General features: G+C 28.4%; 1 protein-coding gene across 2 annotated transcripts in view; it reads right to left on the reverse strand.

Moving 5' to 3' along the window:
• Positions 1-2,556: 2,556 nt before the first annotated feature.
• The window catches only part of LOC129965579 (spermatogenesis-associated serine-rich protein 2-like), a 42,473-nt gene continuing 21,904 nt past the window's right edge, over positions 2,557-23,125 (reverse strand). For both annotated transcript variants that reach the window (XM_056079596.1, XM_056079597.1), the window contains exons 7-15: positions 19,699-19,793; positions 18,566-18,695; positions 16,791-16,849; positions 16,596-16,705; positions 14,493-14,567; positions 14,292-14,313; positions 13,208-13,342; positions 9,843-9,895; positions 2,557-5,919 (exon numbers count right to left, since the gene is read on the reverse strand). In XM_056079596.1, the coding sequence (XP_055935571.1) occupies positions 5,434-5,919; positions 9,843-9,895; positions 13,208-13,342; positions 14,292-14,313; positions 14,493-14,567; positions 16,596-16,705; positions 16,791-16,849; positions 18,566-18,695; positions 19,699-19,793 (1,165 nt within the window). In that variant the 3' untranslated portion in view covers positions 2,557-5,433. The remainder of the gene's footprint in view (positions 5,920-9,842; positions 9,896-13,207; positions 13,343-14,291; positions 14,314-14,492; positions 14,568-16,595; positions 16,706-16,790; positions 16,850-18,565; positions 18,696-19,698; positions 19,794-23,125) is intronic.

Below are 23,125 nucleotides of genomic sequence, written 5' to 3' on the forward strand. Positions count from 1 at the left end.
AATGTCATGAAAAGTAATAAAATTTAAAAACCATTTTTAAGCATCTTTAAGTGCTTAATTTTCATAAGTGCAGAGATTTCCTATATACAGGGGTGTTTGTGGGACCCCAAAAAATCCCCTGAAACTTTTACGGACTTACTACCGACATTTTGGAGTTTCGAGAAGGGGGGGGGGAGAAATGAAAAATTACAATTATGAAGTATTGAATGACCTAATAAAAGTTCAATGAATTACTTTTTTTGCAAAATTAAGACCTTTGAACCCAGGTCACGTGATCGCACATCTGGTCGAACGAAGTCTCTCCTTTTTTTTTCTGCCGCGCCTACTTGCCGAAAAGAATCCAGAAGAGAATGTCCGAGAACCGGGGGAATGAGTCATAACTCGCAATAAGGAAAGAACAAAAAAGAAGTTTTTTCCCCCTTTTCACGCATTATCACTGCCTTTGGAGAAAGAAAGGTAACGTTTTTACCACACACACTGACCTTGCGTTTTCTGCTTTCAAAGCAAACAAAATTACCCAGATCAAAATAAATAATTCATTATTATTCCTACTTCCATTTCAACGAAGATCCCCGGAATTTCCGGGTATCGAAGTTCAAAATCCCCGGAATTCCGGGGTTTCCCCGGAGCACAAACACCCCTGTATATATATATATATATATATATATATATATATATATATATATATATATATATATATATATATATATGCATATGTATTTATATAAGTAATAAGTAATTTATATAAGTAATAAGTTTATATAAGTATTTATATAAGTAATGATATTATTTTATCTTAATTGAATTATTAATTTATTCTTAAATATTTGGAAGACACTACATATGAACTGGTCGTTTAAATAAAATCATGAATGCACTTAGTTTTTAGTTAAAACAATCTGCTTTATTACAGTATTCAATTTACAGTTTATTTGCCATTACTTACATTTTTGAACTTAATTCAGTTTTACTGTGATGAAATCTGGTCTTAACCCTGTCGGTGCGTGATTCTTTTATTAAAATAGTTTCAAAAATTGAGAAGCGTTTCCTGCCAGGCATCTTGGAGCTTTGAAAAGAGCCTGTAAAATGCTGTAAAACATTCTTGTATATTTTGCAGAACCATGGACAACTAACACTATCTGTTAACCCAGATATGAATGAAACAAAACGAAAAAAAAGAGCGTGGCACGGATAAATAGCCAAAAAAATGAATCCCCGCGGAAATCGCGGGTTGAAAAATGGCTACTTCTACGTTGTCCATGGAAATTGTGGGATATGCAGCAAGAGGTTTAACCCAATACTTCCTTCCACACCATGTTGCGGTATGTGGAGGATTTTCATTTGGAAAAGGTATAATTGGTCGCTTAACTCTGGAAAATACTACAGAAAAAGCATAAAAAGTCGAATGTTTGGCCTTGGGTACCGTCATGGTAAATGCAGATCTGGCTGGAAATTGGCGTTGCTGCATGGTTCATCCCAGTTGACCTTCTGATGAGTCAAGGGTAATTTTAGGTATATGCACCTCTTTGCCAGATTGTTCGCCAGTCATATTTATTACTCTCACAATGAACCTTACATGGGCCTTCTGATACATCCAAATTACTCGACAGCATTATTAATAAATTTGTTTTCAATTCATATGGTGGCAAGTTTAAAATGTCGACAGTATTAAGGAATTGTGTTGTAAATTCAAGTGCTTCTTCAGGTTTGTCTTTCATCATATCACGACTGTGATAGATTTTGTGCTCTCTAGGAAGCTTGGCAACTACATCTTCGTTAATTCTGTTAAGATCTTTATTGAGTGATGTGAGTATTGCTATGCCTTTCATTCTCACTTAATTTTACTGGCAAAGCAATTAGCAAACACTTCGTCAATTAGATTGTCATTTGAAATATTTTGTGGCAATTCGATTTCTTCCATCGTATTTAATGGCACTTCCCGGCCACCCAACTTTAAATAATCAGCAAATTGCAATTCTCTATATCAATATGTTTGTTTTCTTTTAGTGTAAACGTCTTAAAAAGAGGCCATAAGGAACATAGCTTAATAGAAAGATCTAATAAATTTATTAGCCTGCTACTATATAAGCAGGCACTCGTAAAAATCTCCAAAAGAGGTTCTCAAAATTGGATCAGTGGAATCCATATTTTGGAAACATCAATGCCTCATTTATAAGAAAAATATCTATTTCTGGCTTTTGAAGAGTTATGTTTGATACTTAAGACAGAGTTTGGTGTTAGAGCTACTTTTAGTCCAAAAGTTTTAGTACAACCATTAGGCTGCAGTTCTGATAAAAGTCAGACATGTCACTTTATACTAGATGCTTGCTGGAAAATGGTGCAAAATTTATAAATGAAGGTCTTTTCATACTCCCTGGACTTTCCTTACCCCAGTACCACTTTTTCGTAACTTTCCAAAAACATAAATCCTTTCATGTTTCACCACCGTACAAATTCTTTATCACTTTCATGGTAAAGAATCTGAAGGGTGCAGATTGGTTCTTTCTTACCACCTAGATATATTTGTTTCAAAAACATCAAATGAAATATACACAATTCAAGATATGCAAAAAGACTTTTTATTAATAAGCACATGTACTATATATTTACATGTATATATACACAGACAGACACATACATACAGAATACTAAATGATATAGAAATTATATTAAATCAATAAATTGGTGAAGGCAAAATCTATTCACATGTTTTTGAGAGAAAGGACAGATTTACAGAAATTTCGAGAAGTTTACATTCTGATCCAAGCATAGAATGACTTCCTCCTTCCACAAAAAGAAAAAAAAAGCATCATGTACAAAAAATTTGAAGACTTGCAGAATGATAAATAGAAGATTTTAACCATGCAAGAGGACAAGAAATAATGGTCCCATACTCAGAGGCAAGTACTACGCACACTATTGCACAGCTAACAAGTAAATTATGTACACATTTTAACAATTAACTGGACAAAAGCACACAATTTCCCTAGTGTCATTACAAGGAATATTACTGAGTGTCTACCATGTACCACGAATTATTCCAAAACATAAATGTTATCAGTTCCCAAATTAATATAAAAAAATCACTGAAACCCCTTACAATTTAGAAATTTACTGAAGTGCTAGATCTAGGAACTCATACTATCCATTATCTCGATAATTCTTTACACACACAGCCCCCTCCCCCTAAAAAGCAAATTTTTAATGTTTTGGATAAATTAATGTATTTTGGAAAGTAAATTACATACTTTTACTGAATGAAAAATATATATCAAAAATGGAAGCAAAATTACAGCATAAAGAATTAAATTTTTCCTTAGAAGTAAGACAAGCTCAAAGAATTAACACATTTTATTTATGTTTAGCTTTTTGGGGAAATGTTGCTTTGCTTGTAGAATGGAAACCCTTTTGTAAGCTGCAATTCAAGCTTGGTACACACTCCGTAATTTTATTACAAAAAGGAAGGTACGATACGAAGTGGGTGTTGTTTTATTATACAAACATCTTTCCTAGCAGCTGGTTACTATGGCATATACACATAGGAGAGCTCTTTCACTTGAAGGCACAATATACACTAAATACAGAAGGGAGATACACCATTTATTTGCCACAATTTAAGGGGAAGCATAACACTTAAGCATCAAAAGTAAATGAAAGCTATTAGTTACGATTTATTATGCAGCAGATAGGTTACAAAAATTTGTATATGTATAAACTGGTAAAGATTAAGTATAGATAGATTGAATAAATTTCATTTAAATAAATTCAATCTGGCAGCATGCAGAAAGCTACATAGTGCAATGTTTTGTCTTTAAAAACTCATGGGTATCATCATATTTACTTCAACAAATTTCGTTTTAAATATCAGTTTTGGTAAACCTGAAGTTGTAAAAATTTATCTACAGTTGTTGGTAATCTGAAAGGGTGTAATTTTACAAAATATAGAAAAGTGCAATAGGTTAATTCATTTTTAATTCCATCAATAGTAACTTTTCACATTCTGTATATATATATAAACATAGACTATCTTCTATTGCAGCATTCAAAATAAAATTATTCCCAATCCCAAATCATATTCTGGACAAGTTTACCAGAACATATTTGGAATAATTGAATGTATAGGCAATCAAAGTAGTTCTAAAAAGGAATGTTCAATAGGAATGATTAAAGGTGGTCCATATTTCTAAGAGCTAAATGCAACTAATAAAAGCCAACACTTTTGTTCAAATTATTTGCAACTTCAAGTTTCTAAATTCAAACTACGAATGAAGAGAAACATATTTAACTAGCTAATTTTTTTTTTTAATTTTTTTTTTCATGCTTCAACACGGCAAAAAACAACAGACTAATTTGTTTGTTAGAAATCAATTCTTTTTTAAATAATTGTCTTCAGAAAATAAGGAAATTGAAAAGAGTTACTTATTTCAATTAAAAAGTATACACACTTACACAAAAAACATTTCATAGCAGGCAAGTTTAAAGGTTATATTTGTTTTTAAAAGAAAATGAGTGATAATCTATCTTTACCAGTTTAACATGACCCATAGTAATTCTCTAATAATGTCATTTGCTAAGAAAGCTTTGAAATTTACCATAAATCCATTGTCTTCCTAAATGGAATTTTAATTAGGAAAATTAGCCTAAGAAGTGCCCCTATTTATATTAATGCCTAGTTTGTCAGAACATTTTATATGCCATAAAAAAAGCAATGGGAGAGGGAAGATGGTAGAATTAAAGAGATTAGCCTTCACAGCTATTATCGTTTAAGAGCTTATATAATAAGGCACACATTGAAACTTTTTATTACACAAGTTCCAAATAAAAGCCACAAAAGGCCTTTGGCACTTTGACTTGAAAGGAACATGAAAATTCCCAGTCACATAAATCATAGAAAACAATCTGTTGCAAATAATCTATTACTTGTGCCATTTTATAAATATTTATTTTGGAATTAGTTTTAATAATGAATGAAATTTTTAAGATATGGAGCAAAAAAAAAAAAAATCTTATTTTTCTTATTTATAAAAAGAATAACATTCCAATCATAAAAACTTTACTTTTTTTTTAATTCTTGACTATTCTTTTTAAACATACAATTTCATTTTTTATGTTTAAATATACAAGACCTTTTCAATTTGAAAAGGAGCAGAAAATAATTACCGACACATTAGTGTGAGTAACCTTACTCTAGAGAACTTTAAAATGTGGTAAAACAAATGTTCTCTACTTTATATTACTTGAAAATAATTTTCAAAATAGGAACAAAACTTTGTAAAGTTGCAAATTTTAGGAAATTTTTATATCCATTAGATTTTTAAAGTGGATGAATTTATGAATGAAAGTTTTGAATGAGTTAAACCATACCCAATGTAAAAAAAAGAGGGGAAAAAAAGATCCTTAGCAAATAACAAAACACCTACACTGCTAGTTATTTCAATTATTACTATTCACATAGCCATTAATAACATTTGTTTTTTCAGTGTTCACACTGGTAACATTCGCAGTGGGCTCGGTTTCCGCAGATGCAACATTGAATCGATGCCCTCCAACATTTCCTCGATTGTAACCTCTATAGTTATCTCTGTAATTCATGTGTCCTCTGCCTTGATTCCTATTTAATTTGTTGTCTCTATTATTATTTATATTTCTGTCACCAGGATATGAGGATCCCTCGTTGATGCGTCCATCCCTTTCTGTATAGAGGTTGTCATAGTTGTTGTAGTTACTGTGCCTAGTATACTGATAATTGCCCCTATAATTAGGACGGTTATAGCCACCGCCACCTCTGTTTCCACGATAATATCCAGATCCACGATTATTAGGAAAACGACCACGATTCGAACGTTCATACTGTTTACTAGAATACACACGGGTTCTGTTTTCAGTAGGATGTGGTTTAGTGAAAACAGGCACTTCTTCCTGTAATGGGGGAAAGAAAAGTAGCAATGAATATAAAATTAGCAGTAATTCTGGAAAAACTATCAACAGATGAGATTCAAATGGGAAATTTAAAAAATGATTTTCTACAAAATTTATAAATGTTCATAATGCAATATATGCATAATTCAAAAAATAAAAAGCGCTTTAACTCTTACCCATTAGAGATAAGTGGTCAGTATAAATTGCTAAGTAGTTTGAAATAAGTTACAAAATAAGACCATGTTAAAAAAAATTTCCGTTAATTTCACAAAACTTATACTTAAATTTTTATGTGACCCCTTTAGCAAATTTGATCACTTCTTTTCTATCCAACAAGATCATTAGAAAAAAACCCACATAACTGTATCTTTAAAACCAAATGAATTACAACATAGAAAAAAAAATGGCATTCCATTTTTTGCTCACTTTAAATAATGTATCTTCAATAAAAATAGGATCCATATATAAATTGATATTGGAAATTTTTAGATAAAAAATGCAATAGGGTGTGTGAAAAAAATCCCAAATACCCATAAATAAAATTTTAATAGAGACAAACAGTGGTCTGCCTTAAGTGAGAAACAGGGTGCATGTGGCCCTCAATTTCATTCTATCTGTATCTCGTAATTGTCGTACATATTAAAAAAAAAAGCCATGCAAATAGATAGGCATTATATAAAATATATTTTAGAAAGATTTTGTAATTGTTTTTAATTTCTGGTACAATAAGAATTTAACCGAACAATAACACAGAACATACATTTAGACTTAGAATATGTTTCAAATTTAGCGTTTTGTATAAAAAATAATTTGAAAATATCTAGTCAATTTTTTTTTATCTGAAGCTAATGAATATATATATCATTATTTTGATTGAAGCAGAATGCAGGTTCGAAGACACAGACAAGACGAGACGTTGTATTTTTAATTTCGTTTTATTCTCTCCCAGGAAACAGGCGATTATTTACAAGAAGGTGCAGTGCGGCAGAAAAGCAGAAGTAAGAAAGAAAGGCAAAACAAATGATCACTAGTCTTATATAACATGGGATTTTCAGCCATGCGCCGATGGAATACATGTTTTGACCTTTGACAAGGGCAACGGAAGTATCACTTTCAATTGATACGTAGTACTGATGGCGCATTATTTTTACAAAGGAATTAATTAAACTGAACGTGGAATTCGATCACGAAATAAGAGAATATTTTTAGAATGAAGGGCTAACTGAATGAAGGGGAACTATGGGCTAAATTAAGATAAAATCTTGGAAATTAATTAAATTGAAACTAGAAGTAACATATCATTATATATATACCTAAATTAAATATAGATCTCACAAGATAAATGAAAATATGCAAAATCTCATCAACATAGTTATGCAAGTTCTTTTTCTTATAATTATGTCCTATTTTATTACTAATATTCACATTTATTAGAGATTTCACTGCTAATTAAAAACTACACTTAATAAAATTATTAGTAAATTCATGCAATACTAAACATTAGTATCATTTAAAAATTAGTAATTACATTTTGATATTTATTACACATTAAAAGTAGTTGTATTTCACAATAATAGTTTGACATATGACAGCAAATATGGCAGCGTGGTTTTCAAGTTTACATCTGTACTCAATTTTGGATCTTGGTGATGTATTTCTTGCACCAAAAGAAAAAAATGGTTTTGTATTATTCCAGTAATGCTCATTGTGTGTATTTATTTCTCCATCTTCCGTAAACAAACATTCATCACTTCACATTATGTTCGTAGGAAAGTTCAAACCTGTGTCTTGTTGGATTAACAACCAATTGCAGAATGCTAAGTTCTGGTCAAAATCAGAGGGATTGAATACTTCAAGTCCATAAATGCAAAATGCATGTCTATTGTATTCGATTAATTGAGGTTCTAGGTAGTAATGTAAATTTGCTTATTTTTCAAAGGCTTGTCCAGGGGTTGGCAGAAAAATATGCAATGATGACAGTTTCTTCGTCTAAAGTATACAATCAATTTTTTTCCAGTGCCTGGTCTCAGATTCAAAGAATCTGTAGTTCTTAATTATCCCTTTGTCTGATAAACAAATGTGCATGAAATTTTAGGTACATTCCAATATCACTGTCTACATTCGTTAAAAATCCCAACTTTTTTTTCTGTATTTTTTAAATGTATATGCGGTATATAAAAGGAAATGCTCAAACAGCACTCAAGTATTAGTTATTACGGAATAACAATATTCCATACTTTTAATGAGTAGAAAAAGCAAGATTATTCAATAAATGTGGAATTAAACAGACTACTATTTTTAATATATTAAAATTTTTGGACTAACACTCAAATATTTTTTATAGTATGAAAAGTATAGTATTTTTTATAGTACCAAATAGTTTTTATAGCTGAAAAGCCACTTTTTTCCCCTAATTCCAGTAGCTCCAATAATAATCAAGTAGCTTGTAGTCACTATTCCAATAACAGTACTTTTTTTTCAGTCGTACATTTTTTAGGATCATCAAGTTCTATCAAAAATAAGTGTTGAATGTCTTTTTCGACTATGCATTTTTTGACATGTTTTTCATTAATTGTTTAACAAAGATGAAAAGATTCTCATTTAAGAAAGGCACTATTAGTTCATACATCTGAATCATTAAAGAAATGGCTGAAGAATATTAGCAGTATAAGAGAAGCTAATTTTAGTCAAAATCAGTTGTTCTTGACAAGCATTTATAATATCAGTCATGGCAGATACAGGAAAAGGTTTTATAATTATTATTATTATTGAAATTAATGTATTTTTTTATGTGGTCAAAAGTCTTTGAGTATTTATGCAAACACTGACATTTTCTATCCAATGGAAAGAACAAAACTGCAATTAAACATGAGAAAAACCAACAACTTATAGGAAGTCGGCACACACAGCTGGACAGCTTTTAAATATTCTATACATTGCTCTTAGAATAACACCCGTTTCCCATTCAGTAAATTTATGTTCATAATTAAACATTCAATGGATTATGTTTAGTTCACAAGATAATTCATAGATCTAAAATTTTAGTCATATTTTACATGGAAGTTATTCTATGACATGTTTTAAAAATTCTAAATTTACATTTGACCAATCCACATTAATTTGTAAAAGTAACTGTATGTCAAAACTTAATGTAATTTCTTTAAAATTTTCAAAAAATTCTTGAGGTGTTGTATGTTGTATAAATATTAAATTCCTATATCTTGAGGAGATCATTGGTTGACTCGCACCAATATGTTCAATTTTCAATTAAGTATAACTCATTCAGTTTCTAAGATTCGAGTAATGCAGTTTTTTCTAATGATGTTGCTGCATAAGAATTAAAGCTATCCAATCGACTAAATTTGTCAAGAGGGATTGCATAAAAATTTAAAAAGTGGAACTTTTGGGAAATTAACAGATTTCTTTTTTTATTAGCATGGTCTTATTTTGAACTACTTTGCAATTTACATTGCCAACTTGTTTCTAATAGGTACAGAATTAAACCATATTTCAATCTTTTTGGAGCACTCCGAATAACCCTAATATGTTGAATTACATGCAATCTAAATTTACAAATAATTTAATAAATCATTCATTAAAAATTTGAAAAATAATAATGATTAATTTATGCATATAATAGAAACAATTAAGCATAAAAACATAGGAAATATTGTATATTTCAAATTAATAAATTGTAAGTAGATTTATAACAGAATGAAGAGACAGAAAAATCCCAACATGATACAAATACATATATATATAAAAATTCTGTCCTATTTTAAAATTTAAAGATTTCCTCCTTAAACAAAACATTGTATAAGAATTCAGAGTAAATAAGTGGCTCCACATTCTCTAAAAATATTAAAATCTTTGCATTAATTTGATACAACTTTGAAAACATTAAATTATAAAATTAGCTTTACCTTTTCGGGAACAGGAGCTTCATCTTCAGCAGTATCAGATATATTACCAACATCTGGAAAAGAAATTTTTTTTTTAAATTTAAATCTTTGTTAACTGCAAAAACTATTTTATATAAATATGAGAATTCTTTCATTATGAGCATGCTGTCCATTAAATTTGGAATCATAATTGGAAAATTTTATATATGTTTTTAAAATAAATTTTGTCTCTGAAACAACCTCAAAACATTATTCTACATTACTTCCAATGTTAATTAAAAACAATTAAAATTTAATCTCAATTATGAGGAGACAAACTATCATACAAGCATGTAAAAAAATAAACACTTTCTGTTTAGCGTAGCCAATGTTACTATCTCAATAATTATCTGGGTTTCTCTTTTTCTCAATTCAAAAATTTTAGCAAAAATTCGAAAATTAAACACTTATTTCTTATATTTCAAAAATTCAGAGGATAAAAATCAATCAATCAAACTTCATCATTGCATATCGTCCAACACATGTCGTTATTTCCCGATGTATCACGATATCATTATTTACAATTATTGTAAATTATAAATAGCATCTCGACATACTGACTAATCAGAACAATATCTTGAAATCGAAAAAAATTCGTAAAACATTACCAGGACCGATTCTCCTTAGTCATGATAATTCTATCAATATCGGAAGTTCAAAGTTACTGAAAATACGGTGCATATCGAAAATCTGATAAGTATCTAAAATTCGATTAAGACTGATCAAGCACTCACTCTAGTTTTGAAAGGAGTTAGAATTTCCAAGAGTCCTATTGGTGATCGTTTTAACAGATGCCTTTTTTTTTTTTTTTTTTTTTTTTCTTTCTCCCCCATCGTCCATTCTTGTGCGTTTTAAGGTGGAGGGGTAGGGAATACCATTCACAAAAGATCTTTTACACAAAGTTTTCTTTCACATGTGTTGTTAACATTTATACAAAACCCCCATATTACAACAAGTTCATAACATATGTTATATGCGTAAAGGGCATTTTAAGGCTGAGGATTAAGCTTTCGCATTGCAATTTTGTTTTGTATTAAAAATGCTGATACTAATCCCTCTTAAAAGTATTAGTGTAGGGAGATCTGAAAGACTTCAAAGGCTGATGCATTTTATACTCCATACTGTTTGAGATCACATATAGCTTCATTTTACAAAATTATACATATTTATACAAAATTTTAAATTTCATTATGCAACTGAAAATTTCAATTTTTGCATTGCTACTTTTACATTTGTTTATATCTGGAACATAGAAAATATCTGGAACATCTGCTGCTTTTACATTTGTTTATATCTGCAACATTTTCATCTGAGGAATAATCACTCTACATATCGTGGCTATATTTAGTGGATTTAAACAACATGCTGCATTTTAAACAGTAAAATTTCTGGATAAGTATTCAAAATACATTAAAATATTTTATAGCATTTTTCACAAATATAAAACACCTAAAAAGCCTCTTTTTTCAGTTTCTACAGCTCCTTTTGTAATCAAGTAGCTTGTAGTTACAATTCCAATATCAGTACTTTTTCTCTGCCTGAGATTTTTAGGATCTTCTAGCTTTATCAAATGTTTAATGTTTTTGCTTCTTCAATTGTGCTTCTTTTGGCAACATTTTACATCAACTGTTTAACAAGAATGAAAAGATTTTCATATAAGAAAGGCACTTTCCTTTCATATAAGAAAGGAAATTAGTTCATATATCTGAATTTTTTTTAAAGAAATAACTGAAGAATATTAGCGATAAGAAAAGAAGCCAATTTTAGCCAGAATCCATTAATTCATTTATCCTGACAAATATTTATAATAGTATCACTTATGACAAATACAGCCAAAGTTTTTGTACTGAAATCTATATATTTCTTTTATGATGTCAATAACCTTCAGAGCATGTTTGCAAACAATGACATTTTCTAAGTATAACAAAACTTAAATGGAAATTTAGAAGAACCAGTAATCTCTAGGAAATCAACACGTCTGGATTATCTTTAAATATTCTATGCATTGCTCTTAAAATATCTGTTTTCCATTTAGTAGATTTATGATTTTATTGAAATGTTCAATTGATTGTGTATATTCCATAAGTAACTAGATCTGAAATCTTATAATAATTTTTTACATGGGAAGTTCTTCTTGGACATATTTTAAAAATTCTAAATTTACATTTTGTCAATCCATATACTAATTTGTAAAAGTAACTGTATGTTCAAACTAATTCTTAACTTACTTTTCTGAAATGCGGTTGAAAGATTCATCAAGGCACATTACAACTTGTTTAAAAAAGATTTCTTAAAGAAATTGCCAAAAAAACTAATTAATAACAAATAAAGTACAACATTTTTTATTATTCACTATCAGTGAATAGATGTAAAAACATTTCTAATATATATCATTGCATAAAAGGATGAATGTGAAACAACAGGTTTTAATGCCCATAAAAGCTTCACTTTATATGATTGTTCTAGAACTAAAGAGTTTGATATTGGCTTATTTTCGGAGATAAAATTTGAAGTTTTCAAATTTGACCTGCACTGCATTCAGATACAAAGCCCAACATCAATTATGACTTTTTTGAACAGGCACACAATTTTATATTTTTTCCTCTTTTTGTATCACTAGTAAGTGCCTATTTTCCTCTATTATTATAACTAATAAGTTCTTGCTTTTTCATATTACTTAAGCTTATCTTTCACACATAGTATGCAACAAACGGATTTTGTAGAACCTACTCATGAAAGATAGGAACAATATTTTTTATCTGCCCACTTCGTTTCAAAATAAATTCTCTAATCCTCACAATTCCTCGAATAACAAACCACCAAATAAACTCATGTGCAAGAGACTAACCACCACCGTGATACTTCTGCATACTGAATGTTGCTATTGTTGCCAAAGAAATTTATTGTATTCTCTCACGTAGTTTCAGCAGCCTCGCAACTTGTGGGAAAAGATTCCAAAATGAAACAAAATTGGACAGATCTATATAGAAAAAAAGGGTGAAGTGAATAGAAAAGGGACAAGTTTCTGCAATTACACAATCACGAATGGTGTTTCAGTTTTGGAATTATATGCTATGATATTTTATTTTTAAAAAGTTTAAAGAAACAGCTGGAAAGAAAAAGAACTAAAAAGTTTAAAATTCTTTGCAATTTCCTGGCTTTTATATAAATTTTCAAATTTTCTTGTATTTTTCCTGATTTTGAGATTTTTTAATTTCTTGTACTTTTCCCGATTCTCCCAGTGCTGTAACAACCTTGTTCTTATGACCAATGGCTTTCTCCTGAATAAGAATTTTTCAATTCATATTACTCGGTATTTTTAATATGTATATACTCAAAATAGTTACCATTTTTGTCTGCAGAGGACTCATTTTCTTCATTTGCAAGGGAAGAGGATGGACTAGGCTCTGGATTGTTGGAAGCCCCACTGTGGCCAAGAGCAGAGTGGGAACGCTGACTGTAAACATTTTTTACGGGTGGAACTGGAGAAAAATCAAAAATATATGTTATTGTTATGTAGAGATACTTTTTGAAAAAGAAGTTCCAAGGACATAAAAAAATTCATAATAGTATTGAAATAGTTATTAAAATTAACGAAAAATCTATATGATAATAACAATATTCGGAAGTACTAGACTAGATGGAAATACTTCCATCATTTTAGAAATACTGCATGCGGAGTTAATACATAATTTCAAAATAGAGGATACTCATTATTCAAAATTCAATAATAAGGAATTGTTAACTACATTTTCAAGAGATATGCAAAATTGACTAATAAAAGCTGCTAAAGAAAAGTAAAAACAAAAATAATCATATTTTGAAAGGCACAAATAAGTATGATTCATTACATACATAAAAGAAACTCAAGCACTGAAGTGCAATAAGAATTAACAACTGTAAGAATGTAAAATTAAACAGAAATTTATACTTTGATTCAGTCAAGAGCAATTATATAAACACGATTTCAAATTTTATCTTCTATATCTTAATATTTCCTTCATTGTCAAATCGTTCTAATGAAAGGAGGGGGGAGATTTACATAACTGAATGATAGGAAAATAATTGTCTTTATAGTTCCATTAATCTGAATATCAATAGAATAAAAGAGGTAGAATAAGAATTTAAATATAATACTTATCTTCACCATGCAATCCTAACACTAGAAAATTTGTCATTAAAAGAAACAAAACTACAGAGTTTTATTGTTATCAACAATAAAATCAGAAATTAGTAAATTATATTTCAGATTAATACTTAGTTATTATGCATTTTAATAAAGAGCATTTACAGATTTAAAATACACAAGTTTAAAATAATTAAATTATGGGAAAAAAATCATAGTATTTAAACTAAATTTTTATAATCAAATCAAAATTTACAAAACAAAATAAAAAGGGACTTTATAGTTTTGAATGCTAATGAACATACCTTCTCCAAAATTCGAAATTACCTGTAATAAAAAAAAAATATTTAATCAGATAGCTTAAAATATGATAAAAACATAATTTACATTAATTTATCTTAAATTATAAAAATAAATTTAAAAAGGAAACTATAAACAATCAGATTTTTTCCAATAATAATAACATTTATCTATTTCAAAAAAAAGATTTTGAACAAGAAGCTTACTTGACTAATATCTTCCCATTGAAACCATATTGTCTTCCCCAGTTCATCATCATACTTCCTTTCAGTCACAAATTGCTAATGGTATATAAAATAAATAAATTCTTGAGTAGACCTTCTTATATAAACATTTTTAATTTTATAAATCCTAACGTGTGGGGTAATTTTTCCTAAATTCAACTGTATATATAAAAATTGCAAATGCTTATTGCTATTGACCTATTCATATAATATATATAAAAAATACATTATTCAAAAAAAAAAAAAATTGGAATAATATAATTTAGGGCATCTAAAATTTACTGGGGAAGGGGAAGATCCTAATCACAAAAATGTTTATGCTCACTTTTACATCTAATGAGGACTTGGAAATAAATTTCAAAACTATAAGCTTAATAAAAATAATCATTAATTGTGAAATTCATTAAGAAATCAAAAGGAAGAACCAGTTTGCTAAATTCAGATATTATACTTCAAATAAATACCATTTTCCAACCAACAGACTTAAAAACTCCTAAGTTTTCGTTGAAAAATAAGTTTTGCATATTTTTGCTATGATTCATTTGCTAGAATTCATTCACAAGAAATGATTGTATATTATTATAAATAAGTCCTTTTAAAACCATCAGACATATGATTGGTTTTCATGACCACCAGGTACATAGCAATTGATTATCATGGTTGTAAAGCATCACTAGAAACAAAAAATTAAGAAATAAACCTTTTTTCCAAATTAAACTTAATTTTTGAATTTATCTACATATTAACTAACTGAAGAACTAACAAACAATAAGAAAGCATTTCTCAGGTTTAAAAAGAATTTGATGAAAATGAGAACAGTTAATGGGGAGTTTTTCCAATCGAGGCAATGCAAACACAAAATAGGCTAATACATAATTTTTTTCTTTAATTTAACTAAAGAAATAGCTTTATAAACACTAAAAGTGGATTAACAATTTATTAATGCAGTTATTTAGTACAGGGCTTTAAAAAAACTTTTTAAAGCTTTCAGGTATTAAATGAAAACATGTTTCCCTCTTCATAATGACATTCAACTCAATTCACCAAAATATGAGTTGCAGGACAATGACTCTACATGCTTGATATGTAAAAGGATATATATCTTTCCAGTAAAGTTAGGACTTTTTCAAGAACAGTGTTTTCAAGCAAAAATGTGAGAAACCAAAAAATTCTTGAAATTTCAAAATTTTGGCTTTAGACAACTTGGTTATTGAAGCCATTATTGTCTTGACTATTCAATGCAAAAGGATACAGATATAAATAATATTATGAAACATACTGAATAAAATGTTTCACACATATCTGAAATTTACAATTATATTTTTGAAAATTACATTCTGATAAAATAATAAATAAAAAGTGAAACATTGTGTCAATCAACTTGAATTGACAAAGTTAATATACATGAGCAAAGTTTGCAAATATAACATTGTAAAAATATTTACTAAATATGCTCAGTAAACTTTATTTAGCATGAAAATAAAACCAGATGTTATATTTTGTTTATAAAAATATCTGCACTTATTTAAATCTTGTCACATCTCTCTTTTCAACCTCCAAGATTCCAAATTGAATTTCTTACCGAGGCACATACTTGAGTGTAAATACAGTGGTGTACATGTGGTTTATTAGTGGTACTTAATACCAATAAAAAGTTAGTAAAATATTATAACCCCATTATTTTTTTTAAAAATGCTGCTGTAACAACAATAAATAACCAATTTTTTGATAAATAGTAAACTAACAACTTGTAAGAAGAGAAATATTCTACTTATTAAATTATTGTATGTGAATTTCCTCTAAAGTAATTATATATATATACAACTTTTCAGGCTAATTATATCAAGGTATGTATGTATATGATGAGCATATACATACATACATATTATGAATACAACTTAGTGTACATACTTGGCAACTTAGCCATTCTAAGTTAGAATAATATGGACATGTGCTAATATGCTGAAAAGCAATATAAATATACTGCTATATCAAACAATATTAACTATTTTAAAGTAACAGTTTATCTTCATTAAAATTTTACTATTCTTAAAATTTCAGTGCTTAAAATAAGCAAAAACTTACCTTGACATCAGATCTAAGTTCAGTCCATTCAGCCTCTGAAAGAGAAGGCATTCGATCTATTCTTCTCTTTAGTTCGACAGCTAAGTCCTGTCTACTTTTACAAAGATTGACTGCAAATGCAGAAGAAAAAAAATTCAATACAAGATTTAAACTGGAAATGAAAATTTAATATCAATGAAAAAGAAAAACACTTACAGGCTTCTTGCTTTCTTTCATCCATCTCAGATTCAATTTCCTTTTGCCGTTTTTCTATCCTGCAATAATAATAATAAAATAACAAGGTTTCTTTTTCTTTTTTTTTTGCAACTATACAATTTGAAACAAGTAATTCAAAAGCTCTTGATGAAAACACAATAAGTATAAGGGTAAAAAAATTCAGATAAATTTCATCGCAAGGAGAGAATAGTAATAATGTTTTAAAAAGCTTTGAAGAATTAATCATCAGAAAAGACATACATATGGTATTAGTTCTTTCTCCAGTTTTCTTACCAATCTATATTAATATAGCAATGAATTATTTTAAAAATCAACAAAGTTTTATTAAATGAACCGATTTTCGAAGGGGAAGGGGGGGGAGAGACCTTTGCATTTTGAGATTCAATAGTAAAATTATAATTTGGTTTATACAGCTTTAACATTTGAACAGGATGGCCAGCATTTCTGCTGCTTGATTGTCCCTGATATTGCTAGGTTTTTTTTAAAAGGATTTCCCTAATCTTGCCATTAAAAATGATCTTGCTTTATTCACCTTCCCTCTTATTTTAATACACAATAAAAATTTAATAGATATGAAAAATAATTCTACTCTTTTCTAATTAGAATTAGTAGTAGAATAAAAAAAATTTAATGGTCAGCAAATTTATTTTATAAATTATCACTTACTAGTTTAAAAAACGCTACAATTTCATTTGTCCATTTTTTTTTTTTTTCAAATATTCTAATGAATATATACATTATTAGAAGATGTATGCCTGTTTGTTTAGATGGGTTTTTAGTCTACCAATCATGTTTCTCCACTGACTGACATAAATTTACTCTCTAAAAATGTAGTATACAATCATATGTACATTGGCGAAGAGCTAATTAGTTAAAATATTTCCTTCTCATGAGATCTTCCCAACTAATACTGTTTCACCCAAATCAAAACTGAACATTAATTCAATTATCAGAAGAAAAAAATGGGAAAACTGCCTAAGAAAATATTAACAATAATAGAATGTACATTTAAACTAAAAGGAATATTATATCAAATAAAAGGCATTATTCAGTGACAGAAATATATATAACTATTTGATCATTGGCAGAATACATAAACCATTTTTATCATATAGAGAGACATGAAAAATTGGTCCTTATTACCAAATTGAAACTTTCAATGTGTTGTTAACAAATCAAGAACAAACTTGTACCTATCAATAACTTAAAATATAACACAGCTAAGAAGCATCAATCTGAATAAAAGCTCTATCTTTAATCTGTATTTTTAACCAACATTTCCAAAAACCAACAGACTGGTAAGTATTTGAGAAATGACTATTGGAAAATTCCCTTCTAAATAAAACTTTAATATAAGCCAGTTTTTCTCAAGAAATCATCAAGAAGGCAATCTACCATTCATATACTGTAGCTAGTCGAATATCTAGCAGCATTTTTAAGATTACTTTGACAGAATCTAACTGACCAATCTATTTGACTAGACCAAGTTGGATAAATCACAAAGATAATTACTGATGTCTAAACTACTTAACATTTATTCCATAAACGGCTTTGTCAAAACAAAAAAATTCTTTGGAAATTTTCTAACTTAAAAAAGAGTTTTATTATTAGAGATTGTAATTCAAACCTAAATCAAAATGCATGATTTTTGTCAGTAAACACTTATTTTAATATCACAAAATTAATCTCAATAAAAAATAGTTCAGATATATTTGCAACAATTTCGTTTAACAAAAATGATATAATGAGCTTACAATTTTTGAAGTTCAGAAAACTGTATTTTAGATTTTTTTGCTGCTTCTTCAAAACCCTTTTCTACTAAAGCATATATTCGCTGCAGTGAAATTGTTTGTCTATTTAAGTCCTTTTTGCACTTGTCATAACCTATATAAAACAAAAAACAAAATTATGGTTATAAATAACTATTGAAAAGAAAATAAGTTTACTGTGAATGATAAAGGAAATTAATATAGGAAAATCATAGTTTGTAATCAACAAATAATGGAAATCAGATGTGCTACTCAGTCTCATATGATAAGCTTACATGCATAAACTGAAGTTTTAATTAATCGTTCCACTTTAAAATATTGTAACATGATAAAATACGAATCTAGTCCAATTTTAATTTGTATTACTATAAATATGTAGAGTTTATTGTCTATATATTTAATCTTTGTACATAATTCAGTTTTAATTGAGTTCTCAGTAAAGTACAATTGAACTTAAAGTTTTGATAGTCAACGAACTCATTATTTTAATGCCTTAGTTATCTTCATTTTTAAATGCCTCACTAATTTTTTTTAGCGTTATATATAAAATTTGAAGCTCAGAAAGAAGAATCAAAGAAAAGAAAACAAATCTATTGAGAATCACAAATATAATTAAAATACAACTAATTCAGACTAAAATAAATATTTATAATTTCATTATCTTGATTTTATCATAATGAAATATTCCAAAAGTTGAATTTCAAATTGCAACAAATACAAATTACCAATGTTGATTATACAAAATAAAGTTTTTATTATTATTATTTTTTATTTTAATTCAGTTCCCCAAAGAGAAAAGTATTTAATTTGGAATTCAAACTTTCAACTTTGAAAACTCAATATAATCAATTTATTTGTTTAACTTGAATTGTCTGCATAAAGCAAATCTGCAGATCATAAATTCAAATAAAAATCAAATAATAAATAACAATATACAAAGCCATTTTCTTAATTTAACTTGCAACCAATCATGATGGACTTGAAATATGCTTATTACAAAATCATCAACACTTTTTATGAGAAATGTGTATTCTAACAAAGCATTTTTTTTTTTTAAATTTTCAAGTATATTTTGTTTCTTTTTCAATTAAAAATTAAAAACAGAAGAATATCCTAACCTCGTTTTGTTGGAGCTGCCACAGCCTGTGGATTATGCTGACTAGATGAATCCTCTGAGATTGAAGAGCTTTTACTACGACGAAAACTACTTGTCCTGAAAATATAAAAAAGCAAAAAAAAAAAACAAATCAAGAATAAAATTATTTTCCATACCATTTAACATGAAACATTTTTCAAACTCATTACAACATTAATCTGAATGTCAAACTTTAATAAATAAATTCATCTATCCAGTTGAGCTTATTCTGATAAATATTCAATAAAAAAATTTCACACAGCAGATATAATTATTTGATAATTCCAAATAACATTTCAAAAAACATAAAACTGATGATACAGATAAGCAATTTCAATAATTAAGCCATATTAGAAGTTTATATAGAATTAGAATATTGCATACAATTTCTAAATGAAGAATTTAAACTGTATATAATGGGAAAGAAGTAATTTTACAAAGAGCAAAAACTAATAGTTTACACATTGTTAGCTTAATGTTATTAACAATAAACAATATAAGTTTCCTTGAAGAATATAACTACTTGCCATTAAATATCATATATGAATCTAATAGCAAGACTAAAATAAAAATTTTGAGCATAAATAGTTTTTTTAATGCCAACCTAATTAAAAGACTAGATTTCTGAAAATTTTATTTAAATTATATTACAAATACGAAGATAGTTAAGCAACATTAAATTCTGCCCCCATTCCCACTACCGGCAAAAAAAAAAAAAAAAAAAAGCACTTGCAAATACTGGTAAAAAATCATTTTAATAATGTTTTTATATGTAATAATTAGTAATGTAAAATTTATAATTCTCAATAATTATACATGTATAATTCTTGACCATTTGTAATAAACCAACTATTAAAGTAGGAAAGCAGATGAGCAAAAATAATTTTATGGCAGATTTCTACTTTAAATTAGTATTCCGAATTATTTTTGACATAAACAATTTTAATTTAGAATGTGAAATTATAAAACAAAATCCTTTATCTAAGATGTGTATCAAATGAAAATAGACTGTTTATATTACAAATATAAAGTCTATTAGTTCATAGCCCTTCTCAAAAATTATTGTAAGTGATTGCTCCACATTTCAGAAATATTGAATTATGCAGAAATATACATTATTTTATATGCCAGGGGTGTTTGTGGGACCCCAAAAAATCCCCTGAAACTATTACGGTCTTACTACCGACATTTTGGAGTTTCGAGAAGGGGGGGGGGGGAGAAATGAAAAATTACAATTATGAAGTATTGAATGACCTAATTATAAAAGTTCAAAGAATTACTTTTTTTGCAAAATTAATAACCATAAATTTTTAAACATATAAACTACTACATTTTATGTAAATATTTTAAATTACCTGAATTAATTCTTTAAAAAAAAAAATTATCTAATTTCTGCTGCTTTTTTTTATTTTCTGATGTTTGTGGGCTTGTCTTTCTTTTGTGGTGAACTTCATAATTGCAGGAAGGTTGACTTTTATTTTCCTCATTTACAGTTGAAGAAATTTCCTCGAGAACTGCACATGCAGAGGTAGAAGCAGTTTGCTTTTCTGCTAATGTAGAAGGTTTTTCAGACTTTTATAGGTGACTCATCTGAAATACATGTTTTTAAGTCCTCTTGATATGTTTTCCAACTTCTGTTCACATTGAGTAAGAGAGTTTTGTGAATTGGATCAGTCATTGGATTTTTTGAGCCATATTTTTCACATGAGGTTTCTTTAGAAGCCATTAAATCATATTTAATAGTCTGCACTGCATCTAGGGAATCAATCTTAAGAGAGGTTCTATAGTCAGTGACAAGTGTATCCATTAAGTTGAATGCACTTTCCACTAATGGGCCATGGAAGCAGCTAAGGCAGGCTTTGACCAATTTAGCCAGTGTAGGATACTTATAATCATTTGTGAAATCATCTTTTAAATTAAAAACTTTAGACCAATATTTATCAATTGTACACTTGACTTGATTTCCACTTTCATCAGATGTGTAGAGCATTTCTTTGGTGATATCATTATCACTCTGGTATAACCTTATTTCAGCTTCTACTTCTGACTTTTCATTATCACTAAAAATATGGGACATAAAAGATAATTTTTCAAAAGCTAATATTATACTGGTTTTACCTCTTAGCTCTGGATCTAATGCTGCAAAACTAATTAGATATGAATTTTTAAGGGGTAATTTCTGTTTCATATGCTGTGCTGTATTAGTATAAGCTTTCATCAGAGAAATTTGGAATTCTTTTGCTATTGGATAATTTTTTGATAATTTCTTCAGGAGAGTGGAAGCTTCTGCACCAGTAAATATTACTTTGCTAGGTAGATGGAATTCTAGATTTGTGACATCAACCTTTAATAAATCATCATAAGATGTGAACTCTATATTTTCTGGCATCATAAAAAAAGAGAAAAATTTTGCCATCAATTTATAAATACTGGAATGTATTAAATGAAGCATTGGTTTTTTTGTTTCAAATAATTTAATATATGTGTTGAACTCTGGTAATACTGCTGAATATAATGCCATATGCAATAAAGTTTTGTTTTGCATAACAAATAACCCATTTAGTATTCTTTTTATCCGAGCTAAAGCATCCTTTGTGAGTTGTTGGAAATGCAAGCAAGAATACACCCCTTCAACAATTTTTTTTTTTTTTTTTTTTTTTGAGCTGCAGAAATATTTCTTTTATTGTATACAGTTTCAACATAAGAAAAATAATCCCCTTTATCAGTTTTATCCAAGTAGTGAAAATAAAATGCAATAAGAGCATCCCACAGATCTTTGATTCTTTCTAAAACACATAAAATGTACACCCACCTATGGTCTGGTCTCTTCAAGGGCTTAAGTTTTTTAATGGCAAGGGATTCACAGATTTTGAAAAAATTTTCTCTTTTACTGCAGCTTTTCATATCAAAATAGATGTCATCAAACAAATCTTCTAAGTATCTATCAAAACAAGAAGCAAATTTTTTTGCACAGTTATTAGCTGTGTGACATGTGTCACCATCAATATCTAATAAGTGGGGTGCTTTGTTTGATCGTAGTCTGGTTTCAATACCCTTTTTTTTTCCACGCATGGTGTTACATGAGTCCATTAATACACTAATTAAGTTTGCCCATGGAATATTATTATCTTCAACAGTATTAACAACTGCTTTAAAAACAGCTTCTGAATTGCAAGATTCCATCTTTAGAGATGCAAAATGATGAACTACAACTTCATTTTGATTGTTGTCATAAAACTGCACCAATATTGCCAGTATACTTTCTTGAGCATTGCTAGTACTTTCATCCAAATTTAGAGAAAATGGAGTCTCCTTTAAAGTTTTAATGATATTTTCCTTAATAGTTTTTGCGAGCCCATATTTCATCTTATAACATGCAGCAGTCCTGGACATTTCCAACGAGTTTAGTG

Source organism: Argiope bruennichi, chromosome 4 (assembly GCF_947563725.1).
Source record: "Argiope bruennichi chromosome 4, qqArgBrue1.1, whole genome shotgun sequence".
Lineage (NCBI taxonomy): Eukaryota > Metazoa > Arthropoda > Arachnida > Araneae > Araneidae > Argiope > Argiope bruennichi.